This window comes from Grampus griseus (assembly GCF_964374135.1).
Source record: "Grampus griseus genome assembly, chromosome: 6".
NCBI classification, from domain to species: domain Eukaryota; kingdom Metazoa; phylum Chordata; class Mammalia; order Artiodactyla; family Delphinidae; genus Grampus; species Grampus griseus.
The window spans coordinates 7,355,317-7,380,384 of NC_139000.1; the positions used below are offsets into that span (position 1 = coordinate 7,355,317).

Here is a 25,068-nt window from a genome sequence, read left to right on the forward strand (position 1 = left end):
GTCGTCTAAAAGTTTGGTCATTTCACTGGCAGCAATAAGTTAGGTCCTGTTAACCGTTCACCACTAAATCTGGATCTCCTAACACAAGAGACGCGCAGTAAACTAACTGACCCTGAGAGGCCAGGATTGCTTTGACAACATAGGCGCAGGCACCTAACGCCAGCTGCGGGGAGCAATGAAGCCTTCAAAGAGCACGTCTGAAGGGGAGCTCCACGGAAGGCTAGAATAGGCGAGAGACGGTGGTGCACACACGGGAGTCAAGCAGCAAACCCGGGCTGTTACAAGAACGCACCGGTTCCCTGGCGCAGGACATGCCAAGGGCTAGGGAAGAGCAGAGTCCCGTGACAAGGGGCAGGAAGGACCACCGCCCCCTTTGGGGCCACTGCTCACCTCGCCCCGCAACAGCCAATCGCGGTGGTAGCAAATGCGACCTTTCTCAGACCTGCGCAGCGCCTGCAGGGTCTCCCAGCAGCGACCCTCGGAAGGCATGGCCTACCCCGCTACAGGTCTCCAGGGGCGCCGCTCGAGACAAAACAAGTCCTCGAATCAGCCGACCGGAAACAGGTGCTCGCTTCCGCTTCCGGGGCGCACACGTAGCGACGCGGTTCAATCCCGCCCCTAACGGCTGCATGGCCCCACCTCCGGCACTGAGCCCGCCCACCAACGCGCCTGCGCACAGGGCTTGGCCCGAGGCTCGCTCCCCTGCAGGGAGCTACGACCTGGGGGCTTCAGAAGGCTGGGCCTTCCGGGTTGCAGAAAACTGAACAGGTATTGATGAGCATGTGGAGAAATTGGAACCCGCATACATACGCTGCCAGTGGGACTCTAAAATGGGTCAACTCCTGTGGAAGACAGTCTGGCAGTTCATCAAAAGGTTAAAGAGGGACTTCCCTGGCAGTGGTTAAGACTCGTGCGCTTCCACTGCAGGGGGCGCGGGTTCCATACCTGGTCGGGGAATTAAGATCCCGCCTGCCTGCGGCCAAAAAAGTTACCATTAACCCAGCAGTTCTACTAAATATATACGCAAAAGAAATGTGTCCACAAAAAACTGGTAGAATATTGAATTACTTGTAACAGCCAAAAAATGGAAACACGTGTGTTCGTCAACCAATGAGTCAATAAAATATGGTGTATCCACAAAATGTGATATTATTGGGCCATAAAAATGAAGTACAAATACACGCTACGACATGAACCTTGAAAACATCGTGCTGAGTGAAAGAAGCCAGTCACAATATGGTATGATTTATGTGAAATGTCCAGAGTGACAAAGCCAGAGAAACGGACTATTAGTGGTTGCCAGGGGCTGGGGGGAGGGGAATGGGGAGCAGCTGCTAATGGTATGGGCTCCACTGGGGTGTGATGACAATGTTCGAGAATTAGCTAAAGGTGGTGGTCGCACAACTTTGAATATACTAAAAGCCACTGAATTATACACTTTAAAAGAGTGAATTTTATGTGAATTATCTCTCAGTAAATGAAATGTTCACCATTGCCTGAGGCCAGCTTTAACTAGGACCCTTTAACTTTTGACCCTTTTGCCCATTTCATGGGATCTCAGTCTGAGGCAGAAAGGAAAACTCTCGAGTTTGAAGCAATATAAACATTTCCCACAAACTCTCTGGACTTTTTGGAATACAACATTTTACGAAGAAAAATAGAACGCTCTTGGGAGAATCCCAGCAATGGACCGGAAAAGAGGTGCTTCCCGCACCATCGTTACAAATAGCAGAACCCTGCACTGAGGAGGTTTTCATTAGTTTGGCAAACTAATGAAATGACAAACTATACAGAAATGAATGCACATCGGTGTAAGTTTGCCAACTGTTTTTTCTTAGGAAGAGCTTTCATACATTGTATGAAAGTTCAAGTCCATTTGTGTTAAGGGTGTGAAAATAGGCTTGGTTTTGTGGCAGTGGTAGCCGGTAGTAGTGATTTCAGTGACCTTCCTTGGCAAAATTAAAAGCTGGAAATAAAATTAAAAACAAACAAAAAAACCCAAAACATTAAAAGCTGGAAACTACGCATGTCTCCAAAACGGGGGGGATGGGGGGGTGGGGCGGTTCTGGTAGTGGAATCCAGATGGCTGGGTGGGAGCCATTGCTTTTGAGGACATAGGGGAACTCCTGGACTTGGGTTAGAGTGGCTGAGAGAGGACCAGACTGGATCTCCCAGAGGTCAGTACCAGCATAGTACACCAAATTTGTTCTCTTCTCTCTGAAGAATTTTTTTTTCTTTTAAATACAGGAAAATGTGAAGAGAACAAAAATAGCCCATAACCTTATCATTCAGAAAACAATTAACATTAAAAAAATAGTAATACATACACATCCCATCTTCCTCCTAACAGCTAAAGTAGGCTGCCCTCACACACTGAGCAGTGCCCTTCAGTGTGTCTCCTCCAGGCCTTTCATGGGATTGTAAGTGAAAGCACGCAAAGGAGAAAGAGCCAGCCTGGCCAAAATGAAATGAGGAGTCTCACACACCAAGTCCTTTAAAAACGTTTACTGGCTCTCCTGCAGCATTTTACTGAATCATTTTTAGAAGAGGGCTGGGGCGGGTAAAGGAAATCATCCGATGGAGACTTAAATACTGATTATAAAAGCTTTTTGTAAAACAACATACATGTTTCAAGAATAAATGCATTCCACAGATACAAACCTGGCAAAGAGAAAAATCAATGAGATTGGGATTGTACTTTTACAAGGCGAACTGGACATAAGCCCTCGAGTGTCTATTGGCAAGTGCGTGAGGGCAAGTGGCCTTGAGGAAACTTGGCCATAAGAGGTTTCCACTGGGCTTGGGAGGGGAGCACCTTGGGGAAAACACCATACCCGTGAAATAAGGGAAACAGCAAGTGAACATGAGGAGCGGTGAGGACCTCTGGCGAACAGCTCCTGCTGGTTCAGGTCAGGGAAAACCCAAGAGACAGTCCTAAAAAGAAGAGAGCTGTAAGGGAACTGGAGGGCAAGTCCAGTCCAAACATTCTCTTGGGAAAGGAATGAGCAAAGTCACGGTGAGTTACAATCTGACCCTAATAGTAGTAACTTTAAGGCCCGTCAGGGTAATTAAAAACTTCCGTCAGGCGATGCTGTCAGAGAGGAGAGAACGAAGTGGGTTCTGCTTCATCCCCTGCTGCTTCAGGCACTTTTCTGGAGCTAGTAGCTAAGACAAGACCCTGAACATACTTCATCACAGGACGAGAGAGGAAAACCAACAGGCTTTCTGGGTATGGCTTAGCAAAGCCTCAGTTCCCACGGCATCCATCCGAGCTCCTAGCCCAAGAGTGGCTGCCTTAGGCAGGAGGAGACCGGGAGCGGATGGGAGAGCTCGTTAGGTAGGAAGTGTAGGGACCATCCCCAAACACGTTGGCATAGGACGACTTCAGGAACTGGACGTAGTTCTGCATGCTGCGGTTGGTGCTCTCCGACTGCTCCAGGCGGTCTTTCAGGTCTTGCAGGCGGCTCTGGTAGCGGCGGTCAGCCTAAGAGGAGGAACGGGGCCGGGGCCAAGTGTGTGTGACATCCAGAACAGACAAACCCATAACGACAGAGACTTTATTAGTGGTTGCCAGGGGTTGGGGCAGGGGAATGGGAGTGGCTGCTAACAGGTAATTTTCTTTCTGAAAATATTCTAAACCTGGATTGTGGTGATAATGGCACAACACTGAATATACTCAGAACCACTGAATTGTGCAATTTGAATGAGGGAATTTTACGGTAAATGCTGTCTTAACAAAACTGTTAATAAAAAAGGGGGTTGGCCTGGGATATCCTGAAGGGACGGGAAAGTGATGCGAGAAAAATAAAACCATGTCATATTCATAAAAACAACAGAACATCTTGCCCTGCAGGCGCCAGGAAGCTCAGATCTCAACCCACTCCCTTCTTGTCTGCTCCTACCCCGTCCTCCCACCCCCAGCCCGACTCACATCATCCCGGCTCCGCCGGAGCTGGCTGAGTTCAGTCTTGGTCCTGCTCAGCTGGGCCTCAAGGTCCAGGATTTTGTTCTGGGCTGCTCGCTCCTTGGAGGCTGCGTGCTCCTTGGTTTGTTCCACCTGCCAGAAACGCACAGAGGTGGGGCTGGCTTACCTGGCATGGGGAACATCTGGTAAAGAGAAGGCTGGGCCGCTCCCACTAACTGGTCTCGCTGCGGACAATTCTCTGGAGCCTCAGGGCAGGAGCAAACTATGGGGACAACTTCTGCAACCCCGCTTTACCTGCCCTTTGCCAACGCTCCATGAGTCATCACCTAAGACGTGGTACACCTGTCTGATGCCCACTCAGGCAGCAATCAAAGGAGCGGTTGTGAATAAAGTGCCAAGTCCTTTACGATAATTGCTCACTTGATCCTTATGATGATTTCATGAGGCAGGTACTACTTCTATGTGCCCATTTCTCAGATGGAGAGATAGGCTCAGAGGGGTTAGGCGATTTGTCCAAAGACACAGAGATAGGTTAGTAATAGAATTGAGACTGACCTGCCTCCTGGCATCTTCAATGGCGCTCTCCAACTGCCTCGCCAGGGTCCCACATTCCCGGGTTTTCTCTTCTAGTCGCAGCTGGGACTGGTGGATTGCCTCCTCCCTCTTGGCAATCACCTGTAGGAACTCGATATTCTGGGCACTGGTCGCCTCCAGTTTCCTAGGTGAAAGCATTCAATCAGATCCTGCTCGTCCCCCTGCCTGTCGGGTTCCACACAGCTGGGGGCTGCCAGCCACCCCAGGCTGGGGTTCTCATCACATCAAGAATCTCCAAGGAACAACAGGAATAAACCAAAGAAATCTGCTGAGCAGCAAGGCGGCAAGGAGCTGTACGAAGAGTGGGAGAAGCACAGACTGACCGCGGCTGTGCTAAGTCTGTATGTCATCACGTGTAATACAGCAACTTGCAGCTCAGGCAGGTGGGTTCCATCATGATTCCCACTTTACAGATGAAGAAACTGAGCCGAAGACAGCTGAAGTCATTGGCTGAGGCCAGCACAGCTAGCACGTCTGTCACCGAAACCTACATGCTTAACTTCTTCTGTTCACTGTTGCCTCCCTCAGCAAAGGGACTTCAGCTGCGCCACTCGACATCATACATGACCAGCCATGGGTCAGCAGTGACCATCCCGTGTGTACACATGGTCCCCGCTGCACTTCCAGGGCACCTTCCAATTTAAGGAGCTCTGCAAGTCCTGCTGAATCCAGCTACACCTTCGAGGCCAGCAGAGTAGAGGTGGAGCCCAGGGCAGACCACCTGCTTTAAGTCCCTGCTGGCAGGCTGTGTGAGCCACCTGGGCCAGTTACAGCCTCCTGGGACCCCAAGCCTTTCACCTCTGAAAACTGAGGCTCCAGCCCTCATTTTACAGATGCTAAAAGCCCTGGAGGAAGACAGTCTAAGTCGCAGCTTTGCCAAGTACCAGCTATATGACCTTGGGCAAGTCACTTAACCTCTCCCTGAGCTCAGTTTCCTCACATCTAAGATATCAACTCGTATATACTAACATATATGGCACATTTTTGCATGCCGGGTAGTAATGCTAACCCTTTGACGATTATCTCATGGAGGACTCACAATAATCCCATGAGCTGGGTTGTTATCCCTACCTTGGTCCCTTTCTCAAGGTGAGTAAACAGAGGTTCAAAGGGTGAAATGACTTGCTCAAGATCACAATGCAGGTTAAGTGGCCAAGTTGGGACCAAGGCCCAGAGCTTCTGATTCCAAAATGTGTCCTCTTTACCCGACTGCTTCCAACAGTCCATGAGGAACAGGGAAGAACAGATCAGAAAGGTCTTGGGAAGGACGATCGGGAACAAAGAGCAGAATGGGGGGAGGCCCCCACCGCAGCGTCCTGGCCCTGCCCGTTTGCTTGGACGAAGCGTGCCTTTCTGATAGGTGATGCCTATGGATGGTCTGACCTTGATCACACTGCTATGGAGCGTCCCCCCTGGCCGGAGAACGCCTTCCTCTCTCCCACAATGCCTACCACTGCAATGGAAGCAGCTTTTCCTCTAAGGTCTGCCTAGTACCTTCCAGGGCCTTGAGTCCCTCAAACACTTCTGCACACTAGGCCCAAAGCAGCTAAGTGGCTGAAAGTCTCAGGTCCTAGGAAGAGGACAGAGATGGGACCAAGTGCCTCTAACCTCTCCAGTTCATCCACCTTCAGACTCAGCTGTTTATTTTCCTTCTGGGAAGCCTGATGTTTCTCTCTTGCCATCTCCAGCTTGTCCCCCTGATGTTCGATCTAAAATGACAGGAACACAGACTGGTTTACGAAAGAACTTCCCGGTACAGCCCTCCCTTCTCCCTGTGACCTGTCATCCACACCCAGGAGAGAGGCACACTGCCCTCAGCAGGCATCTGAGTCTCAACGCACAACCTGGAGGAGAGGGGAGAGCGGGGACAGGTTAGGCCCGACCCCCGAGACTGAAGGCTTTCCTGCGCCGAGAGAAGGCAGCTTCGATCCTGAAGAGCCACGACGACACTTCCTTGATCAGGAGAGGCCAGTCAGTGGGATCTGGGCGGACGTGAGAAGGCAGAAGCAGACGGCAGGCCTAACTGGCCCACATGACACACCACGGAGCTTTACCGAGGATGTAGTTGGGACCGCTGAGTTCATTCTTCTTAAATGGGGACAAATGCAGGCAAGGCCACAGGAAATCTACTGAGTCCTTCAGGCTGGCAAGTTTGAGAAGTTATCCAGAAGGCTGCTTTCTGCAGAAGCCTCAGACGTCTGGGCCTGAAAGGCCCTGAGAATGCTCAGGTTCAAGAGAAGCCTGGTGATTTAAGAGTGCTGAGAACCTGGGCTTGGGAACCAGACAGAGCTGGCTGGGTTCCAATCCCTGTTGACAAGTATTAGCTCTGTGACCTCAGGCAATGACTTCTCCCCTCTATGCCCTGGGCTGCTTTCTGTAAAATGGGGAAAATAAGACCCCTTACAAAGTTCCCGGGAGAATTCAATGAGGGAATGCTGGAGCACCGAGCACGTGCTCAAACAATGGTAGCTACTTTCACTGGTACTACAAGGAAGCAGGTTAAGAGAGGGGAAGGGTCTTGCCCAAGGTCACAGTGCAGACGAGAGGCATAGCATTTCTTAGACACCGTAGGCTTGGTTCCAGTAACCCAGAGGCAGACTGCTTCTGGTAGAAAGGAAGTCCTCTTTCAGGACCCGTAGCTCAGGCAAGGGGTCTGTTAAGACTACGGAAAGGCAGCTAAAGCAAGAGAAAGATGGAAAAAAAGAAAACCTATGGCTTGGTGTCTGCTGGTGGCGCATGGCTGAGGGCAGCAGCGGAGCGGGAAGGGCAGAGGCTGGCGGAGCCTTGGAAACCTCGGGGAGGGGCAAGAGCAGGAGGGCCCGGCAGCTCCAATCGAGTGGCGGCTCCTATAACTACAATCACATTGTGCAAACACAAGGCATTTGGCACACCAGACTTTTATTTCACAGCACTGATGATAGCTCACTCCTCTGAGAAAGCGGCAGCCAAGAAAAAGGAAGTGGTCCTCCCTGGGGGCCGGGGGGCGTGCAGCTCATCTTGGTAAGCGGGCCCCTGCTCGGGCTAGTTCGTGGGAACCTTTCTGCCAGTCCCTTACCCGGCTGCGCAGGTCTGATATGATGGCTGTGAGGTCGATATTCTTCCTCTCATAGCCCTGCAGCTGGTCTTGGCACTCTGCCAGCTTAGCCTCCGTGATCTTGAGAATATCAGGCAGCTGCTGCAGGTCAGCCAGCTGGGACTGGAACTGCCTCCGCGCCTGGAGTGGGAGAGAGGGGCCCACCGTTGGGAAGGGCCTGGCTGTTCAAGAGGCCAGGCAGAGTGCTTTGGGTTTAGGGCAGGGCCGCCCTTAGTCCCCAGAAAGGATCCTGAAAGATCCACGGGCAGAAGTGCGGCCTCCCTGCAGGCCACTGAGGGTGTCCAGCTGATCTCTGGGGGGACACACTTGGCCCTGACTGGCCACTTGAGCCTGCCACTCCTTCAGTCATTGAAGAATAATGGCAACCATGTAGCAAACTCCAGGACCCAGGCATTACTCATTAAATTCATACAACAACCTATTAAGTAGGTGCCGTTATCCCCATATAAGGACTTTGAGGATCAAAGGATCATTTGCCCGTGGTCACTCAGCTACAAATTGGCAGAGGCAGGATTCAAGTCTAGTCTAACCTCAAAGCCCCTGGGAAGGCAATCACAATGCTCTAGGTCAGAGGGAAAGCTACGGCCTATCTGGGCTTAGTGCATCCTTGTATTAACGAGGAGCCTGAGGACTAGAGAGAGGCAGTGACTTGCCCAAGGTTATGCAACAAGTTAATGGCTGAGCCTGGACTCAATCCATCTCCAAGGTTACTATTAAGATGACCCCTTTGCTTCTAGAGAGACAAGTCATCTCTAGAAGAATAAGGCTCTTTGGGGAAGGGGACAGGAGGAACACTTTCGGTTGGCACAAAATAAAGACACCACACAGAATGAAATAGGCACAGCTAAGGCCTGACAGATCTGTGGATTTGAATCCACTTGGATGTTCCAAGCAGGGGAACTTTTTTTTAAGGAAAGTGAAGAAAGAAGGTAATCAGGATGAGAAAGAGGGATAATGAGGAAGCAGGAGAGAAGGAAGAGATGAGACGAGGAAGGAGAGAGTACGTACACAGTAGAGTGGACCAGCCCAGCAATAAGAACCTTCATGAATCTCTGTCATCCACATCGGAAAGGGCCAATGACAAACAAGACGGACAGACTGACAGACATGGGACTGGGTAGGGGAAGAGGGCGAGGAAGGGGAACAATACCGTTTCAATCTCTTTGTTCATCTCATCTTTAAGGATCTTGTTCTCTTTGTCACAGCGTTCCAGCTGGGCAGCCACTTCATCAGCCTCCAGCCTGGTCTTCATCACCTGGGGACCAAGAAAGCATCGGGCCATCTTGGGCAGAGCCAAGTTTTGGTGAAAAACACCTTCCCAGGAGAGGCCTTATGGTAAGTCTCCATCCCAGCCTGCTGGGAGGTGCTGCCCTGGCAGGCTTGGCACCTGAGAGGCCTACCTGACTCTTATAGTTGTCAATCATTCCCTCGTAGTTCTTAACCGATGCCTTCAGTTGCTGAACCTCGACGTGCGCCTGGCTGAGTTTCTCCTCCATAGGGGTGAAGCTAGCCTAGAAGGGATGGCTCGTCGGTCACCAGCGGGAAGGTTCCGGGGCAGGTGGCCATCCCAACCCCAGCTCCTACTCCGAGGGGCCAGCAAAGGGAAGCCCCACCTACTCAAACCCACACCAGCAGTTTTCCTCAGAGAGGCACCAGGGCAGGATTCCTGATAAGACCAACTCAAGTGCATACAGATGCAAGTAAGAGACTCCTGTGTTTTTTGTTCTTATTACAAAAAGCAGTACATTATGGGGGAATTCCCTGGCGGTTCAGTGGTTAGGACTCAGTTCAGCACTTTCACTGCCAGGGGCCCGGGTCCAATCCCTGGTTAGGGAACTAAGATCCCACAAGCCTTGCGGCTTGGCCAAAAAAAAAAAAAAGAGCACTACATTATCACTAAAGAAAAGGGAGATAAAACCAAGAAAAATGAATCATGATGCCTTATTATATGGCTATATATTGATAACCGTGTAGCTATTTTATTTTTTCCAATAAGAATGGGATTATGATATACTTACTGCCTTGCAACGAACTTTTTCAATTAACAAGTAAGTTGGGAACTACTTCTCTCATCAATGAATGTTCTCCTACAACCCAAATGCTCACCTTAGCAGATGGGACAAAATAAATCACGGTATCTCAAAAAAATAACAAGCAATCATTTAAAAGAGATAAAGCAAAAAAAAAAATCTAAAAAGATATCCACGGAATATGGTTGAAGGAGAAAAGCGAGCTGCAGAATAATGGCTGGATGAATGGATGTGCATGTGTTTGAATGTGTATGTGAGTATCAGGGGAAAAAACTGGAAAAATACACATCTACGGTAACAGGGACCTTCACTTCTATATAACGTTTCTGTGATGTTTTCAACTTTCACTATGAGCATATTTTATCTTTGTAATGATAACAGCTAGGAAAATACACTTCTACAATCATTTTGAACAGTCACACTGTGTTTCACCACACAGACATACCATACTGCAACCAATACCCCAGCTAATTGTTAGACACGGGGCTTATCTGTCATTTATCCAACAATTGCACTACAAGAAATGAGATACTACTATCCTCCCACCAGAGTGGCTAAAATGAAGAAGATGGACAATACCAAGTATTATCTCACATATCCCTGATGGGAGCGGAAATCTGTACAACCGCTTTACTATTTGGTGACATCTACCACAGCTGAATTTGTGTACACCACCTGATAACTTGGCATTTCTATTATACTTCAAGGTATAGAAACTGTAAAAATACACCAAATATATGCACCAAAAGAGGTACAAAGACGTTCTACAACCCAAATGTCCACCGACAGGAAAATGGATAAACACATCGTGGTACATTCATACACTGCACTGCACTGAGAATGATGAACTGCCACACATGACATGGGTAACTTCCACAAACATAATGCTGACTAAAAGCCATAAAGGCCAAGCACAAAGTTCAAAACCAGGCAAACTAATCTGCGGTGACAGAAGTCAGGATAACCGTGCCCTTGGCAGGGGGTGTCTGTAACTAGGCAAGGTCACCGGGGTGCTGGCTTTAAGGTTCAATCAGGGTGACTGATGGACAAAGTTACATTCATTTTGTGTACCTTTCTGTATTATACTTCCTTAAAATCAATTTTACTTAAAAAAAGTCAGTAATAAATAAATAAATAAATAAATAGATCTAGATGTTATTGCCCAGATCAACTAAAAACCAAGATCCAACCTGGCTCTGCAACATCTACCTCTTTTCGGTTGCCTCTCGCCCTTGGTGTGCTGGGAGGGTGTAGAGGGAGTGGTTAAGAGCTAGTGGTTAGAGCCCCAGGGTCAGACTGAGGTTCAAATCCCAACTCCAACGCTTCCAAGGGCAAAATCTTGGCAAGAAACTTAAACTCTAAGCTTCAGTTTCCTTATTCTGTAAAGTAGAGATAATAATTACACTATTGGGAGGCTAAAGTGAGAATTAATGCATGTGAAGGGGCCCAGTAGTGCCCCAGAAGAGTCAATGTTAACCTCAAAGTCAGGTCCATCTCACGTGCAGGGGCTGACTGTCATGCTAAGCACTTCACATGCATCACCACCTTCTCACAAGGACCTCATTTCCTCCCGCTGAGGAAACTGCAGCAACACAGGAGGAAACGTCCCGTTCAGGTCCTGCAGCTCTAAGAGGCAGAGTCAGGACTTGAATCCAGGTCTTTCCGACTCCAGAACAAGCCCTCTTATCACGCTGCTGCCTCCAGGCCCTCTGAAGGCCCCGGTGGTCATCTCTGGGGCCCAACCAGGAGTATCATCAGCCTCTGCTCTCCACCCAACCGTCCTGGTCCCGGCTCTCACTACCGACCTTCAGCCTCTCATTCTCTAGCTTGAATGCGGAGTACTCGGCAGTCTGCCGGTGTAGTCTCTCCACCAGGCTGTCCCGGTCTTCCCGCATCTTCTCCTCCAAGGTTTGTTGTTGGTTTACAAGATCTGTCACCCGGCTGGAAGGTCACAAAGTGAAAGCAGACAGAATCAATTCCACAGGTTGTGAGCAGCCCTGGACTTGGTATGGAGTAGGGCCAAGTGTTCCTACCCAGGTCACCCATGTCTCTCTTCTTGGCACCTGCCTGCTCCTCAGTCTCCACCCTGAGGAGCAGCTGCCCTGCCACTGACGCCTGTGGCATTCCCAGGTATCCCACTTCGTATTAACAGCCTTTTAAGGTTTGTCTCTCATACCACCCCCTCCAAGAAGCCTTCTCTGTTGTGATCCTCCCGTGAGGCTGAGACACTCCCTGAAGACAAAGTCCAGAGACACAGTCCCTCCCCAGCTCCCCACGGCACCCCCTGGATCTCTTAACCCGTTAGGAACTGAAGTTAGGACAGAACTCGCAGGCCCAGTGGTCAGGGATAACCCCAGGCACCCGTCTCCCTCAGACACATATTCCACTGGGGTTCTGTCTCCTCCAGTCGAGGGCAGGTGCCATGAGCAATAACAAGGCACAAGCTTCCCTTGCTCCCTTACCCTACCTGCAGGCCCTCAGCAGGGCTATAATCCAAGAATAGAGACTGAGGAGAAGAGCACTGGGGCTTTTGACTGTAGACCCACCTGATACTGCAGAACCTTTGCACAGTGTATGTTTTCAGTATTGATAAATTACAGTTCACCACTCAGCAAATATTTAGTGAGTACTGACTAGGCCCAAGGAAACGCCTTGTATTGGTTTACTGGCAAACTCCTACGCAACTTTATTTTTTAGTTTTTAATTTTTTTAATTTATTTATTTCATTTATTTATTTTTGGCTGCGTTGGGTTTCCGTTGCTGCACACGGGCTTTCTCTAGTTGCGGCGAGTGGGGGCTACTCTTCGTCGAGGTGCGCAGGCTTCTCATTGCGGTGGCTTCTCTTGTTTCAGAGCACGGGCTCTAGGCGAGCGGGCTTCAGTAGTTGTGGCACGCGGGCTCAGTAGCTGTGGCTCGCGGGCTCTAGAGCGCAGGCTCAGTAGTTGTGGCACACGGGTTTAGTTGCTCCACGGCATGCGGGATCTTCCCAGACCAGGGCTCGAACCCATGTCCCCAGCATTGGCAGGTGGATTCATAACCACTGTGCCACTAGGGAAGTCCAATGCATTTGTTTTTTTACTGCTGTAACCTTCAAGGCCAACACATAGCCTGTTATATAGTATGCTCGATAAGTAACTTTAAATGAATGATCACATGACTATAGCTGACTCTGAGAATGGTCACTGTTGACAGTTCACCAGTGGCAAGAAAGGTATGAGTTCAGTCACCTTCAACTTGAGGCCACTTTTGCCCCCTACTCCCAGGCCATACCTCTGACCTACTGACTGGTGGACAAAACGACTGAGAGAAGACAGAGGGATTACCAGCTGCCCTGTGCCCCAAGGACAGGAAGGAGGATACCTTCCTGGGTGCCTGTGCCCACTTCCCATGCCGTGCAGATTGGGGCCCAGCTCAAGCACAGGTGTGAGCAGAGAAGGCCCCTGCATAGTGCCTGCCGGGGGGTAGGATGCTGGGGCGGGGGCTGGCACCAGGACCCAGGGTCCAACCAGAAGGCCCACCCCAGGGCCGCCCACAGCTCAGTCCGATGCAGTCCCTGACCAGAGGAGACCAGATGGCAGCTGTGTGAGCGACGTGAGCTGTCGCGGGTTGCCTGGCGCCGTGCACTGGCACACCCTCTCCTCCCATTGGCCCACACGCCCTCTCCTAACACAGACGTACTCGTTCAGGACAATAATTTCCAGCTCGAGGTCCCCCTTGTCTTTCACAACTTGGTTGTAGCGGCTCCTCCATGATTCCAGAGTGGATAAAGCTTCAGCAACATAAAGATCCTGGGAACATGGGACAGAAGGGTCCATCAGCCTGGTGTCACCACTGAAGCCAAGCGAGCTGGGAGTCACCCCAGGTCACCCCTCACCCTGATAACTTCAACCTCACTCCTGAAATTCCTTCCTAGAAGCACTGAGAGTGAAGTGGGAGCCCAGCTGTTGCTTTTCAGTTTCCAGCATCCCACGCGCCCTGACTGCAAATCCTTCCTTAACTGTCATTCCCACCCACAATATGGATGTGGTTAAAATGTCCCACAAACCCTCCACTTGTCTCCAGCCAGCTGCCCACCCCCATCGTCATCCTTTTACCCATTTACTGCCCCCCCCGCCTCTCCCTCCACCCAGCAGCCAGCAGTCCTCCCAGCTCATTCACCCTTTTCCACTGCCATCTTCCTCTCCGTTCGCCCACCCGCCCGGCCACCTCTACTCAGCTTTTCACCTCTCCCTGCTCAAAGCAGCCATTCGCTGGCAGCCAACCCACCCCCGACCCTTCACCGTCGGCCAGCCCTTCTCGGGGAGGCCTGCTACCTTGTCAGCAAGCTGCACGTGCAGCTGCTCAGCGTACTCCTCACTCTTCTCAGCTCGTTCTTTCTGGGCTCGGATGGCCCTCTTCAAGGACTCTTTGTCTCGTTCTCCCTTCTGCTTCAGTTCCTTCAGCTGCTCCATGATGGCCTCCACTTCCACCTTATGCTGGTTTCCGCTGCGCTCCAGGTTCTGGGAGAGGACGGCCCAGGAGCAGGTGCGGGGAGAGGGACAAGGAAGGCCGGGAAGGGGCAAGGCAGAGAGTAGAGGTGAGAGGGGACGAGCAAAAAGAAGGAATGAGGGAGAGAGAACTCAGGTCAACTGTGTGGAGGCATAAAGCTCCCACAGTGCAGAGTAGAGGTGGAGGCCCTTCCCAGCTCTCCGTAGCACCCCTCCCATTACTGAACCCACTGGGGTCTTAGTGTGAAGATAGAGCTCTTCTGGAATCCTTCCTTGAACTCAGCATAGTGGTCAGAGATATTCCTCAGTCCCTCAGCGGAGCTGTGACCTCAGCAGGTCCCTGGCTCAAAGATGCAAGCTGCATTGGAGCCCACCCCCTACCCCATGGGTAGTTATGAGAACTAAAGGCCTAAGGGATTAAGTGATTGGCTCAGGGGCATGGCACCCAATTGGTCACCGCTGGGAAGGGCACCCAAGACCCTCAGGGTCCACTGCTCTTGCCACTGGCTCAGAGTGCTTTGGCAACAGCGGCCCTGTACACCTTTAGGGCAAAGCCTTCCTGAGTGTGAGAGCCTTGGCCAGGTCACTGCCCTTCGAATGCCAGGCCCCGCCCCCTCCCTTCCCCACTTGTGGGGCTGGCAGGTACCTTGATCTGCATGCAGAGGCGACTGTTCTCTGCCTCTTTGCACCGAAGCTGTGCCTGCAAATGCCCACGCATGGTCTCCATGGACTTCGAAAGCTCAGATGCTGTCTTCGCTTGAGCCTTTGGAGAGACAGAGAAAGTGGCAGAGCCGGGGTTTGAACCCAGCTCTCTGGTTCCAGAGTGCACTCTACCCACTAAGCTCTGCTGGCCCATATAGAGGAGCAACTGCTGGGGACGGTACCTTCTCACATTGTATTTCCTGGAGGAGCTCTTCCACCTCCTTGTCTTTGTCTTGCAGCAGTAATAGCAGGCGCTGGAGAGGGCACACACACACTGTCTGAGCTCCCTGCGAAGGGTGAGGAGGCCCCGCCCAGGGAGGACAAACACTCCTGTGAGTGCCTGGTCACTGGGCCCAAGTCCCAAATACATTGGCCCAAGTCACAGAGACCCTAGCAGGAAGCACCCAGCATCTGTATCACAATTTTTTACAACAATTTAAAATAATGCTAGTTGTGGGACACACTGAAACACAGACTCACAAAACACTAAGGAAGCCCCATAATCCCCCACCCAGAGATCACCATTGTTAGCACACATTAAAAAGTCAGATACCTATTTTGCACTATAACCACATTTACCATAGTGTGATTAAATCTTCTATATCTTTTGAAAAAGCACCTTAACATTTCAATTTACGGATGTATCATAATTTGATAAGGCTCTCGAGCTGGGAATGCAGGTTTAGGCATTATCACCATGACCGTTGAATCCCCTACAGCGATGTTCGGCCAGGAACCGAGGGCCAAGGGCCAAACCTTGGGAACCATGGTCTCTATTTCTTTCTTTCTCTTGGAGACTCCCAACAGGCATTAATACATGAAAGGCTCCAAAAGGTATTGTAGTTAAGCAGCTGGTTTAACTTGTCATTCAGGCTGGGCAGCAGTTCCCCAAATTTATTTGGCCATGGATCAACCCCCCCTTTTGTTTCTTGTACCCATTAACACCTTGAGGAACTCAGGGTTCTATGGAACAGACTTTGGAACATGCTGCCTTGGGAGAGATTCCTTGGGAGGATTGGAATTGTTGAGTCAACAAGTCTGTACCATAATACAAATACGGAAATTCAGGGAACAGACTCTGACGATTTACAAATCCATCACCGTCATCACCATCCCTCATGCTGATGTCCAGCTTGGTGGTTCAAGCTCTCGAGTGATTGACTAGACAAGCCCGGTGGGGCAGGAGGGACAAGCCCGGTGGGGCAGGAGGGACGCGGATATGTGTTTCATGATTTCACAGATCATGAAACTAAGACCCAAAGAAAAGTCAGAGCGGGGCTCCAGCCCTCCTGCTGCCACTCAGCACCTCTACGCCGTCGCCTATACCCCTTGGAGCAGGCAGGGGGAGCTGTGTGTTACCGCTTTCTCGGAGTCCGCCTCTGCCAGCCGTTTCAATAATGTTCCTTGTTGCTCCATCAACTTTTCGGAATCCTTCAAGGGAAGGCAGGGAAAGCCAACTCATTAAGCAATAAACTGACATGTCTACATCCTCTAGGTCCTGTTCCTTTTCTAAAAATTATACTTCTAATGATAGAAGTAGTAAATTATATTCTCATTATAAAATATTTAATGAAAACCGATAAAGTCCCCCTCATCCCTACCTCCAAATCCAGCCCTGCTGTTATGAGTTCGGACTGTCCTGCCCATCCTTTCTCTATGCATTTATACGTAGCTACACCTAGAGAAGTATCTTTTGGGGGATGAGGGGTGGGAAGGGATTAATGTGTAATTTTACCAAAATGATATCATACTGTATTTTTGTGTCACAACTGGATTTTTTAACCACAGTTTTATTGAGATATAAATTCAGATACAAGTCACCAATTTGAAATGTATAATTCAATGGTTTGTGGTATATTACATTATAATTTTTTTAATTGTGGTAAAATATAACAAACTTTTTCATTTTAAGTGTAAAATTCAGTGGCATATGGTACATTTCCAATATTGTGTAACCAGCATTACCATCTAGTTCCAGAATTTTTTCATCACCCTAAAAGGAAACCTGCACCTGTCAAGCCAACAGTCTCCATTTTCCCCTCCCCCCAGCTCCCCCCAAACCCCTAATCTGCTTTCTTTTTTAGGGGGCGGGCGCACCACATGGCTTGCAGGATCTTAGTTCCGGGACCAGGGATTGAACCCAGGCTCCAGCAGTGAAAGCACTGAGTCCTAACCACTGGACCGCCAGGGAAATCCCCAACCCCTAATCTGCTTTCTGTCTCTAATATGCCATGGCATTTTTTAACTTCTCCCCGTAACCTTTGGGCAATAAGGTGGTTCCCAGGCTTTGCAGCTGTAAACACAGCAGCAGTGGACATGTTGGGCACGTACTAAGTGTCTCTCCAGGATTGGTACAAAGAGTAAGAATGGCTGGGCCCGAAGATCTGTGATTTGTGGCAGGTGACATGCCCTGCAAAATGCCTGCACTGACGCACACAAACAGGACATGAGAACGCCGGGCAGTAGCCAGCCTCTGCCTGTTGCCAGTCTTGCCAGCATGAATCCTGCTGTTTTAGTTTGCATTTCCCTATTTATGCATATGCTTATTAACCATTTAAGCTTCCTCTTCCCTGGACTGCCTGCTCACACCTTTGCCCACTCTCGCACAGGGCTGTGTCTTTGAACTGTCTCTATTCTTCGCAGTCACCTAAATAAAGTGTCCCTAGAAGAAGTCTCACCCCCCTTTCCCTTTCAGTCCCACAGGTCACCTTCGCAGGCTAAGAGAAAAGGACTCCCTGGTCCCAAAGTTTCCCAGGAACCTAGGAACTGGGGGAAGACAGCATTATGGGTTCTCTAGCAACAAGAGGAGGCAAAGAACGTAGGACGAAAACCTAGGCCAGGGACCCAGAGCCTGAAGCTATTCTCACTGCCCCGACAGGCCATGCCCTCTGAGCCTCCAGGGGACTCTACACAAACTAACACACCATCTCACCAAATCCCCTGCTCTAAGGAGCCAGGCACTATCACCACCCCCATTTCACAGACGAGGAGATCGAGGCTGGGAGAAGTGAGGTGAGCTGCCTGAGATCACACAGCCAGAGATGGCATAGCTGGGCGCTAAGCCAAAGGACTCCAGAGCCAGAGCATTCCTCCAGCACACTGAGTACTCCCCAGTAAGCACCGCAGCAGGGCTGTGGTCCTGAGGGCCACATGGGCGGGAGGAGGCGAGAGCCTGTACAGAACCTGGAACGCCTGCTGTGGTGGGAGTTTAAATTAGCTGACCCTTCACCTCCAACTGGAGATTCTGGGATTCCGGGATTCCCGGATTGTAGGCGCTAAGAAGGTGAAAAGGGAAAAAAATGGTAGGAAGACGTTTTCTGAAGCCCCGTCCCCCCCACCGCCCCCAGTCCCAGGACAAACAGCAGCGACAGCCACCATTTACCAAGTACCCACTGCATGCCAGGAGTACGCACAGTCCTCGTCCACACATCACTTCTAAGTCCCTTACAACCCCACATGGAAGATGCTATTCCCATTTTATAGGTGGGAAAACTGAAGCCCAGAAAGGTAAAAATCACCCACCCATGAACACTGAGCTGGAAATGAAACAGATAAAACTATTTTAAGAGAATAATTTAGCTATAACTAGTAACATTCATAGAAATATATTCTGGAAACCCTCAAGTACACCAGGATAGTACAGACGAATGCGCAAAGTAACACTTGTAAGAGCAAACAACCAAAAATTGTCTCCATCAACAGAAGAGTGGGTAAATAAGTTGTGGTATTGTCATAAAATGGAATAGAGCAGTGAAAATGAACTACCTTAGGTTTCAAGGATAAAAATGGACGGATCTCATAAAAACATTGATTGAAAAAAGCCAACTCAGAAGAAAACATATGGAACAATATCATTTATGTAAAGTTTGAAAACATGCTAAACAATACTATATGTTTCTTAGGGATACATATATAAGTGAAAAACTCTCAGATTCCAGATAAAGTTTCCCTCTGATGGGAAGATGAGGTTACTGCCAAAGGAGACACCAAGAGGGATTTAACCATGTAGACAAGGTTTTGTTTGGAAAGCTGGATAGTGGGTACACTTTTACTTATTTTAAATATTAATTTTTAAACTACAAACAAAGGAAGTTGACACTGTTTTTTTAAAAAAGTTAAACTAAAAAAAATATCTCATCAGGACGGGCTTTTTTTTTTTTTTGACTGCGTCTCGAGGCTTGCAGGATCTTAGTTCCCCAGCCAGGGATCGAACCCGCGCCCACGGCAGTGGAAGCGCCGAGTCCTAACCACTAGACCGCCAGGGAAGTCCCAGCATGGGCATTTTGAGACTCTCGGTATCCCTTTGGTTTAGAACCAAACAGGAAGAGAGCTGTTTATACTGTCAGTCTTTTCAGAGTCATTTGCTAACATAAAATATATTTCAGAGACCACCTTTTAAGAAAACAAACTGATACCATACAATGTGTCCGCCAGCCATTAAGCCGCCTGCTTCACCAAAACTCAGGTCTGGTCTTCTCCCCACTTTGTCGCATGACCCCTGGGATGGGCTGAACCCCTGCCTGACTCTCCACTGCTCTTCTGACTTTCAAGGTCCTTCCTGTGCCACCAGGCCCACTTCAACAACGAAGACAGCACTCGTCTACCAGATGCCCAGCATTTCACATGAATGATTTCAGCAAATCTTTCTATGGCCCCCTCAGGTCAGGCAGGCACCAAGAATATTTTCTTTTTACAGACAGGAGCCTGCGGTGCTACAGGGCCACGGCTCCGAGTGAGCACTGGGTAGGGGTGCGGCTAGGACCGCAGCTCACCTCTTTGCAGTGCTGTTCCCTTAGCAGTTCTCGGAGGGTGCGGTTGGTCTCCTCAAATGTGCTCAGCTTCTGCAGGAGAAGTTCCTTCTGCCTCGTTAGGGTGTTGATGTCCGTGCAGGTCATTTGTTTCTCCTGGAAGACAGCAGGCAGTCTTGCCAGGCACGGGTGGAGAAGGGAAGAGCTGGCACAGGGAGTCCCCATGGGGAGCTTAAGAGGTATTGGTGCCAGGCAGCCCAGGCAAGAAGAGCTGGGCAAAGGCAGGCTTCCCGGAGGAGGCAGACCTGGAAGGATGGGCAGGTTCTGAGCCTGCTGAGAACACCAGGTGGGGAAAAGGGCAGGAGAGTTCAGTGTGGGCGAGTGCAGTTAGGGCGGGCTTCTTGGACGAGGTGCGCTTCCTGGACGACAACATTTGGTGGCTGATACTGGCAGGAATCAGACACGTGCCTTGACTCACTGTGATCCCAGGAGACCCACGATGACATCTCAGAGGCCCTGGCTACCAAAGGTCAGCCTCGAAGGTCAGGCCCCAGAAGTGAGAAGAGGGGTGGGGGTCGAGGAGTTAAGTGTGCCCTGCCCTGGCCTGAAGATGTCATAAAGTCAGCATGAAGACTGCAGAAAGACCCCGCCACGGTGTGCAGCTGCCCCCGCTCTGGGCCCGGCCCCGGCACTGGGCGGTTGGGCTGGCCACCTACCGTCTTCAGTTTCCCGATGGTATCCTTCAGGGCCATGACTTGTTTGGCCGCAGCAGCCCCATCCATTTCAGCCTCCATCAGCTTGGACATGAGGCACTCCTTCTCCTGCTGGAGGTGTTTCTTCTGAAGCCTGGGCCCAGAAAGAACAGGGCTCTGTGAGCCCTCCCAGGCCCCTGCCCACCTGGAGCTCCGACGCTCACCTCACAATGCCCTGCGAGGCTCATCTCCTGGTCAGGGAACAGTGGGGGAGGGGGCAGGGATGGCCCTTCTGGCCCGAGTGGCCTTCTGGAAGGACACCTGGTCACCAGAGCAGGGCCTCCACACCGGGGGACATTATGCCACCTGCTTGTCTCTCAGACAGAAATCAGTGTCACCTCGTTCCCCAGCCACTGCCATGGCCACCTAACTACCATCTTCAGATCCACTTTTGAGCCCTCCCCTCCACTCTCCCCATTGGAGCCAAGTCTGGTCACACCACTTCCCGCTTCGAAAACCCTTCTGTGGCTCCCAACCGCCCTCGATGCAAACACCCCGAAGTGGCCACCAAGAGCCGGCCCCTGCCAACCTCCGTGGCCCCCCTTCCCCTCAGCCCACCCTCTCCCCTTGCTCTGCCCCGCTTTTCATTTCTTAGTCTCAAACTCCTCCCACCCTGGGGCCTTCCTGCAAGATGTTCCTGCTACCTGGCGTGTTTTCCTCCCCCGCACTCACCTGCCTAGCACCTGGCCATCCTGCCGGACTCCCGTTGTTTCCAGAAAGGCCTCCCTGATGCCCTCCCCCCGGAACTCTGCGGGGCCCTCTTCCCTGACCGGGAATCATGAGCACGTTAGTGACTCTGTTGAACACTGTAACCCGGGCTAGGCTGGTGCTCGGGCAGCCCCGCAAGAGGGAAGGTGCCCAGGGCAGTGCCGCCTTACATGGTGAAGTCCTTCTCCTCCTTGATGCGCTCGATGCTGTGCCGCAGCACCGTGTTCTCGTGCTCGGTCTCGGCCAGCTCTTGGGCCACCTCCTCCAGCTCCTCCTTGCGTTCCTCCAGGAATCTTTTGGCCATCTGGCGCTCTCCCTTCTGCGTCTTGACCTGTGCAGGGGCATGCAGGCAGGGGCCACTGAGGGGAGGAGCTCCTCTCCACCGCATCTCAAGGTCCGCTGCTTTGGACAAAGCAAGGGGCACCTCCGATTGAGCACTCCATACTACTGAGGTCCTTTGGGCGCAAGCTCAGTCAATCGTCACAAAGACTCTGGACAGACACAATTCCTCTCATTTCCTCGTCACTGAGGAAAGGGAGCAAAGGGAGCCTGAGTGACTTTCCAGTTGGGGACAGAGCCAGGATACAAACGGTTGTTCAGCTGGCACTCCACGGGAGGAGAGATGTCACAAAAAGGCCCCTGCCCCTCGGGCTGTGGAGAAAGGCAGGCCTGTTGCCAGGCAGCCACCAGCCGCAGGTTCTCCAAGAGGGCCCTGGGCCCCAGTCGCAGGGGAGGACTAAAGACACAGGCCCCGTCAGCAGCCGCAACGAGGATTCCACGGCAGCTCCACCAACTTATTAGTTGGGGGCCTTGGACTTCCAGGTTGTTTCCAATTTCATTGCCACATCCCACCCAAAGACACAGCCCAGCAACTGGGGACAAACTTCCTCTGCCTGTTTGGGGCATTGTTTTCTGTTTTTTTTTTTTAACTTTTGTATAAAATGGAAAACAGAGGCCCCAGTGTCCCAGTCACTACATCTGCAAGACAGGGACAATAATACCACCGGCTTCGTTTACTGTAGTAAAAAATCAAACCAGGCCATCCATACAGAGCACCAGGCAAGGTCAGGGCCAGGCCTGGGCTAAGTGCTTGATGGAAAGGGATCCCAGGTTGCCCCGACTACCTCCCCAGGGGCACCTGAAACCCTGGGAGGCCTGCAGAGGCAGCTGGAAGGAGGTGTCCACCAGGAACTCACCTGGCAGTCCCAAGTGTCCTCGGGACACTGGCCAGCCCAGCCCCCTACCTCCCTCACCTCAGACTTGAGACAACCAACCGCGTTCATTAGACTGTCAATCTTCTTATCATAACGGTTCATTTTACAGTGACCCGAGTCGTCATCTTCGGTAGAGAGGTCACTTAACCGCATCACTGAGACCAGCTTTTCTGAAGATGGTGGTGTGATCTCCAGGCAGTGAGGTGGATTCTGATGTAGAGGAGGGAGAGACACATGAAGTCATAAGGCAGAACTGCAACCATTGGTCCCACCATCCCTGGCTGTCCGCTGAGCAGGAAGAGCTAAAACTGCTACAGGGCAAAACCACAGAGACCCCAAGGGGAAGGGCACACCGACCTTCTTGGTGGAACACTGCCTCATTATCTACTCTTGTTTGTTTTTTTTTTGTCTTTTTTTTTTTTGCGATACGCGGGTCTTTCACTGCTGTGGCCTCTCCTGCCGCGGAGCACAGGCTCCGGATGCGCAGGCTCAGTGGCCACGGCTCACGGGCCCAGCCGCTCCGCGGCATGTGGGATCCTCCCGGACCGGGGCACAAACCCGTGTACCCTGCATCGGGCGGACCCTCAACCACTGCGTCACCAGGGAAGCCCCCTACCCTTGTTTAAATGTTGTTTCTGAAGCTCTTCTAACATAGAAATAAAAAGCGTGTGTTACACAACTACTGAAGCCCGCACGCCTACAGCCCGTGGTCCGCAACAAGAGAAGCCACCGCAATGAGAAGCCCGCGCACCGCAACGAAGAGCAGTGGCTACTCTTCATTGCGGTGCGCGGGCTTCTCATTGCGGTGGCTTCTCTTGTTGTGGAGCACGGGTTCTAGGCGCGTGGGCTTCAGCAATTGCGGCACACGGGCTCAGTAGCTGTGGCTCGCAAGCTCTAGAGAGCAGGCTCAGTAGTTGTGGCGCACGGGCTTAGTTGCTCCGCAGCATGTTGGATCTTCCCAGACCGGGGCTCAAACCCGTGTTCCCTGAATTGGCAGGTCGATTCTTAACCACTGCACCACCAGGGACATCCCCAGTGTCAAGTTTAAAATGAAGGATATAACAAATTGGCAAAAACTGTGATTCCCAAAGTTGGCAAAAGTTGGGGGCAGTAAATATTTTCATACACCTAGGGTAGATATGAAATATGTCAAAAGTCTTTTAAATGAATATGAATACATTGGATATTGTATGAATACATTGAATATTGTGGATAGTTGCAAAGGCAAACAAATCTTCTATAACAGGTATTTTAAGGACAAGTGGAGAAATTTAAATATTAACCAGATGTTATATGATTAAGAAATTAAGTTTAAAAAAAAATGAAGTGAAGTTTTTAGGACTAATCACTGTTATTTTGGTTATGGAGAAAATGTTATTAGAAATGCATACTGAATTATTTAGGGTTAAAATGGTATTTCTAGAAAATATTTACCTAAATACATCAGCTTAAAAAAATAATTTTTAAAATGCATGTCCCCCTCAGAGAAGTTTATGCAAAGCTGTATAATACTTTCAAGACTTCAAAAAGATATTCTAATCTGGGGGCAAGTGTTTCCATGTTTTTTGTTGTTGTTGTTTTTTTAACTGTCTTTTAATTAATTAACTTATTTATTTGGTTGCACCGGGTCTTAGGTGCAGCAGGCGGGCTCCTTAGTTGTGGCAGGCAGGCTCCTGAGTTGCAGCTCACAGGCTCCTGAGTTGTGGCATGTGAACTCTTAGTTGCGGCATGCATGTGGCATCTAGTTCCCTGACCAGGGATCGAACCGAGCCCCCCTGCATTGACAGTGCAGAGTCTTATCCACTGCACCACCAGGTAAGTCCCTCCATGGGATTTTGATATATTGAATTTGACTCTCTCATTCTATACATTCATTCCATTGTATTAAGTAATTGCTATTTCTCATTGTTTGCACCGTTTTTTCCTTCTCGTAAGCTGAGGTGGCTAAACTTCTGTGCTAATTTCCAGGGAAAGATGATGGCTATCAGGAATAAAAGGAAGTGTTTTATTTTTTTAATTTTTTATAAATCTTTATTGCAGTATAACTGCTTTACCATGGTGTGTTAGTTTCTGCTTTATAACAAAGTGAATCAGCTATACATGTACATATCTCCTCCCTCTTGCGTCTCCCTCCCACCCTCCCCATCCCACCCCTCTAGGTGGTCATAAAGCACCGAGCTGATCTCCCTGTGCTATGCGGCTGCTTCCCACTAGCTATCTATTTTACATTCAGTAGTATATATAAGTCCATGCCACTCTCTCACTTCATCCCAGCTTACCCTTCCCCCTCCCAAAGGAAGTGTTTTATATGGGTGTAAACTGTTATGTCAAACAAGTAGGACTCATAGGGTGCAATTTAAAAAATGTATGTGCCCTTTGTCCCAGCAATTCTATTTTTGAGGAATTTATCAAGAATATCTAAGAATGTGAATTAATATTTAAATTCAAGGCTAGGGTATAGATAAATGTACAGCAAGACAGTATTGGTTAAATACTTAACAGTACACAAATGTACACACGATGGAATAATGCCTTAAAAAAATAATGTGCGATATAAATATAGTCAAAATATGTGGAAAAAAGAACATTACAACAATAAGTAAAATATAATCCCATTGTTACAAAAATCAAAAGAACACGTCTATTCACAAGAAAAGATCCAGAAGTCTTGCACCTAGAAGTTACATGGGTCTCTTCTCAGGGTGGTGGAATTACAGGTGGTTTTTACTTTCTTCCTTATGCTGATTTAGATTTTCTAATTTTTTCTAATTTTCAACAATGACTGTGCATTGCTTTTATAAGAAAAAGAGTTAT

At 50.0% G+C, this 25,068-nt stretch overlaps 2 protein-coding genes across 11 annotated transcripts in view; both read right to left on the bottom strand.

Annotated features, from left to right (window-relative positions):
* GLE1 (GLE1 RNA export mediator) overlaps positions 1 to 544 on the bottom strand; it is a 43,888-nt gene extending 43,344 nt beyond the window's left edge. The window contains exon 1 of the mRNA XM_082656535.1: positions 391 to 544. Within this exon, the coding sequence (XP_082512661.1) occupies positions 391 to 489 (99 nt within the window). The 5' untranslated portion in view covers positions 490 to 544. The remainder of the gene's footprint in view (positions 1 to 390) is intronic.
* Positions 545 to 2,518: 1,974 nt separating this feature from the next.
* The window catches only part of ODF2 (outer dense fiber of sperm tails 2), a gene marked incomplete at its 5' end in the record, with an annotated part of 30,771 nt that continues 8,221 nt past the window's right edge, over positions 2,519 to 25,068 (bottom strand). For 8 of the 10 annotated variants that reach the window (XM_082657103.1, XM_082657100.1, XM_082657099.1 and 5 more), the window contains 17 exons: positions 2,519 to 3,484; positions 3,932 to 4,057; positions 4,481 to 4,643; positions 6,128 to 6,228; positions 7,575 to 7,733; positions 8,764 to 8,868; positions 9,014 to 9,124; positions 11,449 to 11,584; positions 13,322 to 13,431; positions 13,957 to 14,142; positions 14,777 to 14,893; positions 15,015 to 15,086; positions 16,192 to 16,263; positions 19,605 to 19,736; positions 20,297 to 20,426; positions 21,211 to 21,371; positions 22,294 to 22,464. In XM_082657103.1, coding sequence (XP_082513229.1) covers positions 3,296 to 3,484; positions 3,932 to 4,057; positions 4,481 to 4,643; positions 6,128 to 6,228; positions 7,575 to 7,733; positions 8,764 to 8,868; positions 9,014 to 9,124; positions 11,449 to 11,584; positions 13,322 to 13,431; positions 13,957 to 14,142; positions 14,777 to 14,893; positions 15,015 to 15,086; positions 16,192 to 16,263; positions 19,605 to 19,736; positions 20,297 to 20,426; positions 21,211 to 21,371; positions 22,294 to 22,464 — 2,241 coding nt within the window. In that variant the 3' untranslated portion in view covers positions 2,519 to 3,295. Of the gene's footprint in view, positions 3,485 to 3,931; positions 4,058 to 4,480; positions 4,644 to 6,127; positions 6,229 to 7,434; positions 7,734 to 8,763; positions 8,869 to 9,013; positions 9,125 to 11,448; positions 11,585 to 13,321; positions 13,432 to 13,956; positions 14,143 to 14,776; positions 14,894 to 15,014; positions 15,087 to 16,191; positions 16,264 to 19,604; positions 19,737 to 20,296; positions 20,427 to 21,210; positions 21,372 to 22,293; positions 22,465 to 25,068 lie in introns of those variants that run through there. The other 2 variants (XM_082657098.1, XM_082657097.1) reach the window with 2 other exon arrangements.